We start from the raw sequence: 12,716 nt of genomic DNA, 5'->3' as shown, positions 1-12,716 counted from the left end.
CATATATATAAATATATAAATATATATATATATATATAGTGAAAACATAATAGGTCCCAAAATAGATCCTTGTGGAACCCCACATGTAAAAGGGGCTGAAGATGATACAAATTCACCTAAGCTAACTGTAAAACTTTTATTAGTTAAATAGGACTTACATCAATTTAAAACAATACCTCGAATCCCTACCAATCGTTCAAGCTGTGCAATAAGAATTTTATGGTCTATAGTCTCAAATGCTATTATCCCCAGAATTGCAGCATCCCCAGTGTCTACAGTTAACAAGACATAATTAAGAGTCTTTAAAAATGAAGATTCTGTGCTATGATACTCTCTAAACAAAAGAGAGATATACTTTGAAAATTGAGTTCTTATTAAAAAAAAAAAAAACAGCTGAATAAGAATAGCTTTGTCCAGCAGTTTTGAGAGAAAAGGCCATTTTGAAACAGGTCTATAGTTCGAATACACAAAATAACAGTGTTAATGTTGTAAAATTCATCAATTATGAAACAAATTCAATTTAAGCTGTAAAGCAGAAGTACAGAACACAATAGTGTCATTATTCAGATCAATTTAGTTCAGTGTTGATTCAGTTCAATTCAATAACTGTCAATGTTGCATAGTGTCATTATTCAGCTCAATTCAGATTTTGTTCTCATCTGATTAAAAAAATATTGCTGAAAAAATGTTGCAGTTAAAAAAATGTTGCTGAATATAAATTGTCTTTTAAACCCCACAAACACAAAGTTTCTGTAGGTATGACTGAGTCTGAGTGTTAGCTGCACTGCGTAGTTTTGAGAAATCCAGCTTCTTCCAGCCGATTGCAAGCACAGACACACAGGAGACTGTGTGAGATGGTTCAGTGCTATTCTTTTTGCCTGTCTGAGTGTTTAGGAAGGTGATTATGGGTAATGGTGGAAGTCCAGGGAGCCGTGGCCTTCAGTACGAGATCATAATGAAACCACAGGGTTACAGGGGTCTCATAGCCCATAAAAGAGATTTATTATCCGGGCAGGTTTGTAATTGCCTCTGCCCTTCAGCAAACAAAAGTAGATATTTTATTTATTTATTTTTTTACCAAGTGGAGTAAAGGCCAGGGGCATGGTGATCATTTTAATTAAAATATAACTTTCTACATCTTTGTCAGTAACGTCTTCATCATCCTTCTCTCTCGCCAGCTCAGGGGCAGCACATCAATTATGCTGCGTATTCGTAGTAAGCAGTCGCCTCTCTCACCTCCCCATGATACTCCGTTTGTAAAAATAGATTTACAAGCTGCAGTTTTGATGGATCACGTCCAATTTGCAATAACCCTCCTGGGAGAGGGTGCCGGACCGCCACCTTTTGAAAATCATTATTGCTCGTAAATTAAGTGGGTGTCATTTTGCGGGAGTGCGGCTTCGGAGAGGCCAAGGGTTTTCTCCGCCGCTCCTCATTCATTCCTCCAATTTACGGCGTGTCCAGGGTCACCTGCGTTGCGTGTGTGTCGCCGTCGGCTTGGAGAGGATCCTGCTCTTGCATCGCTTTCCTCCATTACAGTGCAGCGTGGAGAGCATGAGTGTGTGCTCTCAGAGCCGTCTGTCTGATTACCGGCCCTCAGCTCAGCTCACTCCCCCCAAATATATTACTGTGAGCCATTCTGAACCTCAGTACGTCTCAGTGTAACATTCTTATCAAAAATACTTAGCTTTTTATCTTTAGACTAAATTTTCATATATTATAAAGAAACTTTAAATGTTTTGTCTTAGCTTGCAAAGCTCACCATTAAAATGCTTGGGTGTTTTTTTGAGTGGTTTAGGGTGTTACGCAGTTGCTAATCTTTTTGCCATGGCATTGTCATGTGGTTGCTAGGGTGTTGTGTGTGTGTTTTAGCACAGTCAGTTAACAAAGAAGTTGTTAGGGCGTTGTAAGGTTGTTGGTTACGTGTTCTAGCTGGTTTCTATGTAGTTGCTGGGGTATTCTGAGTGATTTAGCATGTTACATAGTTGCTACTCTGTTGCCAGGGCATTGTCATGTGGTTGTTAGGGTGTTGTGAGTGTTCTTGGCGATGTAGGTTAACAAAGAAGTTGTTAGGGCGTTGCTAGGTGGTTCTTTACATGTTCTGGCTGGTTGCTAAAGCATTTCTAGGTGGTTGCTGGGGTATTCTGAGTGGTTTCTAGAGCATTACTATGCAGTTGCTAAGGTGTTCTGAGTGTTTGCTAAAATGTTGCTATACGGTTACTAAAGTTATCTTAGTAATGTTTCACATTGCTAGGGTGTTCTGGATGGTGGATCAGGTGTTCTTAGTGGTTTCAGTACATTGCTATGTAGTTGTTTGAGTGTTGTGAGTGGTTGCTAAGGTGTTGCTAAGGTGTTCTGAGTGTTTTGAGCATAGTTGGTTAACCAAATAGTTGTTAGGTGGTTGTTTACGTATTCTGGTAGGTTTCTAAGGATTTTCTATGTTTTTAGCTGGAGTATTCTTAGTTTAGAGTGTTACACAGTTGCTACTCTGTTGCCAGGGCATTGTTATGTTGCCAGTGTTGCTATGTGGTTGCTATAGTATTCTGAGTGTTTTTTTATCATGGTGGTTTGTATTGAGTGGTTTGTTTTAGGGCGTTGCTAGGTGGTTGCTTTACAATTGCATTAGTGTTTTGAGTGTTACTTATGTTGGAATGTAGTGAGTGGTTTGCTCTAGGCAGTGGCGGCTCGTGGATATTAAAATAGAGGAGGCACACTAAATTGTAGTCCCCTCCCTGAGGCGTTTTTTTTTTTAAACTGCTTAATAAAAGCCTGCTTTTGGCTATGTTTATGTAGGAAAACGACATTGTACGTATACAGCAAAACAATATATTTAAAATTGTACTTACCTATTACTTGAAGAAAAAATCCATCCTCCTGTCCTTCTTAGCGGCAAATGTGTCTATGACTCTGTCGTAGAATACACCTGTCGTCTTTAATTCATCAATTAAGGCTGACTCCAGAGAAATTGTTGCCAAGTGTGACAGTCTTTCTTGTCCACCCTCTTCAGGCCAGAGAAAGACCTTTCAGCAGACACAGTTGTTACAGGAATTGTTAGCATCAACTTAAGCAATCTGAACAGTTCTGGCAGGGTGCTATGCAAATCGTACTGTATGATCATCTGAAGCAAGTCGCTCGGTGCTTTATGGAAACGCTTCTCTTCATAGACCACAAGCAGTTCATTTTTCAACCTCCAACTGTCAAAGAAGGGGGGTACACTTTTAAAAGTGAGGCCAGTTCTGCATCAGGAAACCCCTTTGGTTTAGCAAAATCCGCAAATGCTGAAAAGTCCAGAAGTCGAAAAAAATTCAGACTTTTCATATCACTAAATCTCTCTGTCATCTGACATATAACTGCATCCATAATTTCATAGAACAGAGATCGATAAGAGTCAGTGACGCTTGGATCTTCACCCTGCTCGCTGCAGTGAAATCCTTCCTCATAGTCTCGCCAGCCGCGGCGGCGCCGCTTCCTTCGGCCATCCTCGTGCCCAACAGCACGGACAGTGTTGTCATACACTTCTTGGAATGTTTTGTCAGTACGAAGTGCTTTCAGTGATTTAAGGGTCGAATCTATGTAGTCAAACGACCGTCTCAAATCAAGCGATCTAGCTTGGAGAACCTGGAACAAAACATCGGTATGTCCAAAAATTGCTCGGAAAACATCAAGCAGAAACATGAACTTGAAATCCTGCAATTTCTGTTTGAGTGCCATGGCCTGAGCGATCCCAGCCTGGTTCCGTCATGATTCGGAGAATGACAGCTGGCATTTACATGAAACATCGGTAGTGTCATCTGCTTGTATGGCAAAGGAATCAGTTGACTGATTTCTTGATCTATTTCATTATTTACAACAGTGGCTATACTGTCAATTATGTCATTTTGAATTGATTTTGAAGTACCTTTGAAAATGGTGGATGTTTTCAGATGCTCTGCAAGTGCTGGGTCAAACTCTGAAAAGGTTTCTAGAAGTTGTACAAAATTCCCTTTGTTTTTACTTGTAGCAGACTCATCGTGACCACGAAATGCGTGTTCTTGTTGGCCCAAATATAGAACCGCAATGATCAGTTTGCGCAAAAGATCACGGTTTTTCGCCACCTGCTCGTTATGCCGCAGTACCCCAATTGCAGCGGCCTGGCTGAGTGCCTCATCGATTCTTACCCGCCTGAACAACTTCAGCTTAAGAGCGGAAGATATGTGGCTCCGAGACTTTGCATGTCTTTCCATAGCTCTTGCTAAATTCTTCATATCGTTGAAACCAGTCGTAATCCATGGATTGATGAATCCTCCAGTTGATTCGTCAAATAGCAGACAAGGCCAGCAGAAGAGTTTGTTCAAGTTCACTGAGCCTGTTAGCCACTCGGTTTTGCTAAATAATTCGTTTCTAAAACAGCGCGTTCGGCCGCATAATGAAGATTGTTTTATGTCCAGATTAGGCGTGGGTCTTCCTTCATTTTTTATTTTTAGCTGCTGCTCAAAAGGGAGCTTTGTAAATGTATTTGTGATAAAATATTCAATATCTCGTCCCTCCATATTTACTACATTATAGGCGCCACAGAGTCGTTCAAGCATATTACAACGTCATTGATGTCTCAACGGTGATTGGTTGATAAACCAAGGGAGGCTAGCCTCCTCTGTAAATTTTGTAAGCCATTAAGAAATAGAGCCACTCTGCTGACATGTAGAAATACTCGATGCTGATTGGTTAATTTTTTATCAACGGAAGCCAGAATCTCCATTTTTGGATTGTGCTTCCCCCCTCCCCTTCTCTATCCACAACGTCTCGTTCACGGGGAATACAGCAGCGGTAAAACACAGGGGATTCCAACTTAAGTAATATTTTATTGTTTGCAATGGTGAAATTACAATTAAGAAATACACATTATGAAGACATTAAATATTATTTGGAGATTTCATTAACATTAAATTGTAAGCTACTATTACTATTTTTACACCTCAAAATTTTGCGTAGGCTGTGCCTCCCCTGACGAGCCGACACTGGCTCTAGCTGGTTGCTGTGGTGTTGCTATGCAGTTGCTGTAGTGTTCTGAGTGTTTTTTTTATCATGGTGGTGTGCAGTGAGTGTTTTGTTGTGAGTGGTTGCTAGGGTGTTATATCTGGTTGCTAGGTTGTTGCTATATGATTGCTATAATGTTTTGACGGGTGTTTTTTATCATGTTGGTATGTAGTAGGTAGTTTGTTATATGGTGTTGCTAAAGTATTCTGTTGGTTGCTAGGGCATTGCTGACAGTGCGACACATGAATTGAAGAAAATGATTCATGTCTGGAGCACAAACCAGATGCCAGATTCATTAAACATGGACGTTCATTAGTTTGAGTTGTGGGATTGTTTAGATCGCTAACACTGCGTACAATAGTGACTAGTAACAAAAGTGATTAGTAATAGTGATTTCCACTGATCTTTTATTACACAAGGTCACGGTCTAAGCCTCATCCCATCTGTCTGTGTGTCTGCAGCCCTTCCTGTCTGTGCAGCTGAATAAAGGGGCTCTGGAGGTGCTGGTGTTCACAGGCAGCAAGAGTCCACGCAGAGCTTTCAGAAAAGCGGATAAGGGAATACTGCATGATGGGAGAGAGCACTCACTGCGCATCCAGAGACTCGCGGGAGCGTAAGACCCCCCTCTCTCTCTCTCTCTCTCTCTCTCTCTCTTTCTCTTTCTCTCGTCATGTTTTTCAAGCCTCTTTGAAACTAATGGAGCATGTGCGTGTGCAGATTATTCACTGTGCAGGTGGATGAAGAACCACTCTTCCAGCAGCCATTACCCAACGATCATCCTCTGAGCATCCATCGGCTCTTCATCGGAGGCATCCCGGCAGACATAGAAACAGGTGTACAGCGGCCCAACGTGCCGTTTGAGGGCTGCATCTGGAACCTTCTCATCAACACAGTGTATGTCCAAACTCATCATCCATCCATCCTGACCTCACATCTCTATTAAAAATGCATGTTTTTGGTCGAGTTAAAGGTGCTATATGTAATTTTGTCTGTTAATGTTTTGGTCTGTCTGACTCCGCCCTCTGCCAGTTTACCCAATAGTATTTTGACACCCCGGGTTGCCAGTTGATGAAAAAGACAGTGTATTGTAGCCTTGGAAGTGAACATATAAACTGGGTCAGAGATCACAGATTCTACCCGACCTAAAAAGCCTTGGCATCCATCGAAAAAAAACTCTGTAACTAAAGACATTAAAACGCGGAAAAATCAACTCATCAGCTTACAGTGCAAGGCTTGGCATCTTCCATTGTCAATTGCGCTGGTTCCTGTTGGGTGTCCCCAATCTGGCAACCCGCATGAGCGTTGAGTCTGAAGAGGAACAATATTTTGCATATGAACTGCAGTACCCATTTCAGCCACTAGCTGTCAATATTACACACTTTACACAACTTTGAATGGCTTGATGCAAGTTAATGCTTAATAGTTTAGTGAAAAAGATAAAAACTAATGAAGGTGATAAGATAAACTAATGAAGGTGACTTTTCTATTGAGGAACGTTAAGAGAAGAAACAATTCACCCAAAATGAAACATGTACATATGATGAGATACTTTGATATTTTTTGGCCATACAGTGTTTTTTGTTGTTGAAACATTCTTTAAAATATCTTTCTTTGTGTTCCACAGAAGAAAGTGAGTCATATAGGTTTGCATTTTCATTTTTGGGTGAACTATAACTTTAAACAACATATTGCTACAGTTCCTAATAACTGCCTCATCAGTGTTGCCAGGTCTGTGGTTTTTTACTCTGGAATGTGATTTCGATGGAGGGGATAGTCGCAGAAAATAATATAACTGGGCTAGTTTTGGGCTTGTTTTGATTAGCAGTTGGGCTGGTTTTGTGTGCCCCATCAGTTGCTCAGGATTCAATGGCATCAGACTTTAAACCCATTTTTGGTTGTAATGAGAGCCTTTATTTTTAGGTGTTAGATATAGAATGACAAAATGGTTTCAAAAGCCGAGATGTGTAAATTCAGGCATTAGTTTGGCGTTCCTTTTGTTTGGTAAAACTAGTTTGTTGTTCTGTCTTAGCACCAGACTTATCAGTAATGTTGGCACGTCACAGCTTTCTGTTATTCAGATAATAGCAAGGCAAAGACGTTAGCAAGCCTTCCAAGCTTTTCGAGGTCACCTTTAACAGCCCATGATAAATGTACCGACCTCCAGAGCACAATTCACCGCAATATGTCACGACTAGACTGTGCTATAGTGACTCGTACACACCAGCGACTGGTGTAAACATTGACCCATTTTTTCCAGCCTCCCGTGGCTGTAGATTAAAGGTCTTGTTTTCCTTCCAGTGCAGTTTTGAGGTGCAGTCATAACCTAAACGCTTTATGACATTAATAATCACAGTTTGTCTTGCTCTAATGAGGAGTATGAATCTCTGCCAGTGGGCTGTGCGTCTTTTCCACTAGAGCGAACCCCATTGCCCTCTACCAGACTCATTTAAATGAGTCTGTCCTTGCTCATAAGCGTGTTCATTATTCACCTGATTGGAGTCATGTTGTGTCATCGTTCCCTCAAGAGCGGCTGTGTGTTGTGTCTCGTTTCTGTCAATGAAACAGGCCCATGGATTTCTCTCAGCCCGTGGCCTTTGAGAACGCAGAGATTGGGCAGTGTCCTGACCTGGCCCCGCCTCCACCCCCGCCCGAGACCCCTGAGGAGGAGGAGGAGGAGGACGAAGAGGAAGAGGCTCCAGCCAAACCAGCGCTCATCCCTACAGAAGCAGCTCGGCCTCCACCACCAGCCTCCACTGTACGTCCTAACAAATGCATTGTGGGTAGAGAGTCCTGTGTGATTCCTGTAGTTTAAGACTGACCGCATCCCAGTTCCCATACTTACAAAGTCTGGGGTCTGCTGGTGATGGCTAAGTCCAGACTTTTCTGCATGTTAGTCAGTCTCTCGGGCAGCCACTGTCTATTGATTCTTTCTCATTCATTATGTTTGACTCTCACAGGTGCTTCATTCACTTCATTAATTCTAATGAGTTAAATAAGGCACTTATAGTATATTGTGCTTTTCAAAAAAAAAAGCGAACAATTCTAATGGTAAAACTGAAATTATTAGCATTAAATAATGTGTTATTTAATGCATTAGGAATCATGAATCTATGTATAAATGTACAATTTATACAACTTAATATTAAATGTTAAAAATGTATTAGCTCATGTATAAATTAAACATTGTCAGTTCTTGATACCTAATGCATTAACTAATATTAGTCTAATTATAAAGGCATTATTGTAAAGTGTTTCATTTAGTTAATTTTGTTCACTCACTGCTTTGGCTAATGTTTTATGCTTTGTTGGACCGATATGTCCGTCTAAATAGTTTGCACCATTATTTGCCTCTGACGAGCAGTAGCTTTGCAATCCCAGCAGGGATGAATGCGCACAAACTTTTGTGTAATTCTTCAAAGGTTTTACATGTTTGTTTGGGTAAAGTAGATGCAGTGAGCCGTTCACTACTATACATGAAACTGCGTTGTGCATTTTCTTTTCGGCAAAATAATGTATTTTTAATTAGATTTTAAATGTATTTCAAAATATTAAATAAAAATGGCCAAAACTATGTATATATTTGCTAAAATATGTTTCAGAATGTTTTATGTAAATATATTTTCTACCAATATATTTTCAACCATCTTTTGTATATATTTTGAAAATAAATTAACAAAAATATAAATATATATATATTTTAAAAGCATTTAAAAATATATTTCCCCCTTCAATCTGAGAAAATGTTTACATGTCACATTTAAAGAAAAACTTTATTTGTTGTCTATAACACGTGTCTATAACACATAATAACAAGTAACACATCTGAAAATATTGAAATGTACTTTCGTGCCTCTGAAATAAATTTTGAAATACCTTTTAGTATATGAAGGTTAAAAATATATTTCATTGAGCTTGTACTGAACATACAGTACATTTAGCATATATGTAAAATATAATTTGGCCAGAAAATAAGTATGATCGGACACATCAGGAGTGTGTGTGTGTGTGTGTGTGTGTGTGTAAACACTGGCACACAAGGTGTGTGTGAGAGATATATTACCCTGCTCGTGATATACGATACTGTATAGAATTGTATGTGTGTGTGTGTGTGTGTGTGTGTGTGTGCGTGCGCATTTTTGTGACACATGAGGACACAAATTTGTATAATGACATAGGCATTACAACGAGAAGGTGATTTATGAGGACATTGCCCCATGTCCCCATTTTTCAAAACATTTATAAATCATACAGAGTGAGTTTTTTTGAGAAAGTAAAAATGCACAAAGTTTCCTGTGAGGGGTAGGTTTAGGTGTAGGGTTGGTGTAGGGCAATAGAAAATACAGTTTGTACAGTATAAAAACCATTACGCCTATGGAATGTCCCCACAATCATGTCCCCATTTTTCAAAACGCTTATAAATCATACAGAGTGAGTTTTTTTGAGAAAGTAAAAATGCACATTCCTTCCTGTGAGGGGTAGGTTTAGGTGTAGGGTTGGTGTAGGGCAATAGAAAATACAGTTTGTACAGTATAAAAACCATTACGCCTATGGAATGTCCCCACAATTCACAAAAACAAACCTGTGTGTGTGTGTGTGTGTGTGTGTGTGTTCAGTACACATGCTGTCTATCAGCATTCAGAATTTCAGAACTGACGCTCTTTTAAATTCATGAATGTGAATCTGAATTGGTCAGATGTTGAACTGAAATGACAGGAAGAAGAATTTCTGACAGTCACACATCTGTGGAATTTCATTAGTCAACGATGTGGTTTGTGACAAAACAAAAATAATAACATTGACAATTACATTATTATAATACAATATTATTAGTACAACATTTGTATACATCATTTTTAACAATTTGACACAAATCGGGGGAAACCATGTTTCTTTTCTGTTTAATGCACCATAATGCTTTGATGCTGTAATAATGACTGGCTTCACCTGAGCTCTTCTGTCTTCATGATGTCTCTCACTGCTGCTGTCACTCTGCTGCTCTCAGGCCACGCCCCTCACAGAGGCCACGCCCATCCCAGACACGCCCACCAGTGTCAAAGAAGTCGCGGTATTAACCTGCTCTCACACACACACACACACCCACAGACATCAGAGATAGTGTGAATATTGCAGTTCCTCCATTCAGACGCACATTTAGCACATTTAGTGAGCTTTCATCTGCTTTATGCTGCTTGCGCTGTTTCTGCAGCTTCGTTTTTGGAGGAGCCACAGTATGTTTCTTTGTTCAACAAGCTCTTTATTCTCACTTGAGAACTGAATGCTGATGCTATTACTGAGTGCAGCTCCATCAGCTGTTCTCTGGCTCCATCTACTGCCTGTATTTTGTAAAACAGCACTTCAGAACTCATGCTGTGGTACTTGCTGTTTAGTGCTTTTAGTAGAGACATCTCTTTTGCCATCTCGAGTTAAATGTTTTGGTGGGTCAGAATTTGCATTAACACTTAATTCATTATAAACATTTCCACATCTGTAGAGTTGTTGAGATCACATTTGTTGAAGTACATCAGTAAGGTTTCTGATAAAAAAAGAAATATGATCTAACTCTTTACATGTTAGCTAATTAACCAATAATAATTTGTATATTACAGTGACAATTGATGAACTGTATACTATATGGAATATTAATGTATTAACAGTGTAGAGACTACAGTTGCTAAACTATGGATTAACTAGTTAGCAAATGATTTATAAGTACTTTATTACTATATACTGTAAAGTGTTACTGAATTCTGTAATATGTAACGTTTGATTGACATCTGCTCTGTCCAATCACGCAGGTGTCGTGCGCAGCAGAGGCGGAGCCTGTCGTGCTGGAACTGGCCAAACAGTTCGGTCTCTCCAGAAACAGTCACATGGCCTTTGAGTTTGATGACAGAAAGGTGAAGAACAGGTGAGTGTCAGTTATCATCGTCTTTCTCATCCTCATCCTCGTCATCATCCTCATGCGTGTGTGTCTGCTCCTCAGGCTGATCATTGAGTTCGAGATACGCACAGAAGCAGACTCTGGGCTGGTGTTCTACATGGCCAGGATAAACCACGCTGACTTCGCCACCATCCAGCTGAAGGAGGGAATGGCTCACCTGAGCTACGATCTGGGCAGTGGCAACACCTCCGTCAGCGTGCCGCGCATCATCAACGACGGGCAGTGGCACAAGGTCAGAGCGTCTGGCCTTTGACCCCTGATGCATGACACACTTTCCCTGCCTGACCTGATTCACAGCACACAGCTCATCCAGATACAAGACGGTGCTTTTGAATAATATTTTGTCTCATATTCTACGATGACCTGGATCATGGAAAAGATCCATGGGTCGTAATTAGGCCGGAAACATAATTGATGCATGTTTATCCAGTGCATTACAAGTACCAAGCATGCCGTGTCACTGAACTACCATTTATTTATTTATGACATAAATGAATACTTCTATTCATCAAGGACGCATTCAATTGATCAAAAGTGACTCTTAAGACATTTATAATGATACAAAAGATTTCTATTTCAAATAAATGCTGTTCTTTTGAACTTTCTATTCATCTGTGAATCCCAGTTTCCACAAAAATATTGTGCAGCACGACTGTTTTCAACATTGATAATAATCAGAAATGTTTCTTGAGCAGCAAATCAGAATATTAGAATGATTTCGGAAGATCATGTGACTCTGAAGACTGGAGTAATGATGCTGAAAGAAAACTGTAATAATATTTCACAATATTACTGTTTTAACTGTATTTTTGATCGAATAAATGCAGCCTTGGTGAGCAGAAGAGACTTTTTTTTTTTTTCAGAAACGTTAATAAAATCTTACAGACCTCTTACAAACTTTTGAACTTGGTGTGTGTGAAGGTCAGAGTATTAAAAGCAAGCAAGTGTTGATTTCTTCTCCTTCTGCGTATAGATCCGTGTGACGAGAGAGAAGCAGAGAGGTTTTCTCGTGATTGACGGCCGTTACTCCAAACACACCACCAGCCCAAAGAAAGCTGATATTCTGGATGTGGTGGGAATGTTGTATGTGGGAGGTTTACCGCTCAACTACACCACCAAACGCATCGGTCCAGTGAGAACACAACCACACACACATTCATTAGAGTCAAAACACCCTTTGAGGCCACCGTCTGATGTTGCCTGTGCTTTTGTAGGTGCTGTACAGTATCGATGCCTGCATTAGGAACTTCAAGATGATGAATCTGCTGCTGGACATGGAGAAACCCACATCCAGCTACCGCGTGGGCTCCTGCTTCGCCAACCCAGAAAAAGGAACTTATTTTGATGGCACAGGCTATGCTAAAGCTGGTGAGGATCCATTGTAGTCATTTACAGCTAGTCATTCAGCAGGAATATTTAAAAACACAAATGTGACCCTGGACCACAAAACCAGTCATAAGGGCCAATTTCTCGAAATTGAGATTTATATATCATCTGAAAGCTGAATAAATAAGCTTTCCATTGATGTATGGTTTGTTATGATCGGACAATATTTGGTCGAGATACAACTATTTGAAAATCTGGAATCTGAGGGTGCAAAAAAATCTAAATATTGAGAAAATCATCTAATTTTGACCCATACAATGTATTTTTGGCTATTGCTACAAATATACCCCAGCGATTAAGACTGCTTTTGTGCTCCAGCGTCACAAATGTGAAATGTGATGTGTGTGTGTGTGTGTGTGTGTGTGTGTGTGTGTAC

The 12,716-nt window shown here is 40.0% G+C and overlaps 1 protein-coding gene across 1 annotated transcript in view; it reads left to right on the top strand.

Annotated features, from left to right (window-relative positions):
• The window catches only part of LOC107711612 (laminin subunit alpha-2), a gene marked incomplete at its 5' end in the record, with an annotated part of 124,775 nt that overhangs the window by 109,857 nt on the left and 2,202 nt on the right, over positions 1 to 12,716 (top strand). Inside the window, 8 exon segments of the mRNA XM_016516614.1 lie at positions 5,475 to 5,626; positions 5,731 to 5,907; positions 7,579 to 7,768; positions 10,016 to 10,078; positions 10,809 to 10,921; positions 10,997 to 11,186; positions 11,928 to 12,086; positions 12,169 to 12,322. Of these exon segments, the coding sequence (XP_016372100.1) occupies positions 5,475 to 5,626; positions 5,731 to 5,907; positions 7,579 to 7,768; positions 10,016 to 10,078; positions 10,809 to 10,921; positions 10,997 to 11,186; positions 11,928 to 12,086; positions 12,169 to 12,322 (1,198 nt within the window).

This window comes from Sinocyclocheilus rhinocerous, unplaced genomic scaffold, assembly GCF_001515625.1.
Source record: "Sinocyclocheilus rhinocerous isolate Xijiao unplaced genomic scaffold, SAMN03320098_v1.1 scaffold2012, whole genome shotgun sequence".
NCBI lineage: Eukaryota > Metazoa > Chordata > Actinopteri > Cypriniformes > Cyprinidae > Sinocyclocheilus > Sinocyclocheilus rhinocerous.
The sequence above is the reverse complement of the archived record's forward strand: the minus strand, read 5'-3'. Positions and strand labels throughout refer to the sequence as shown.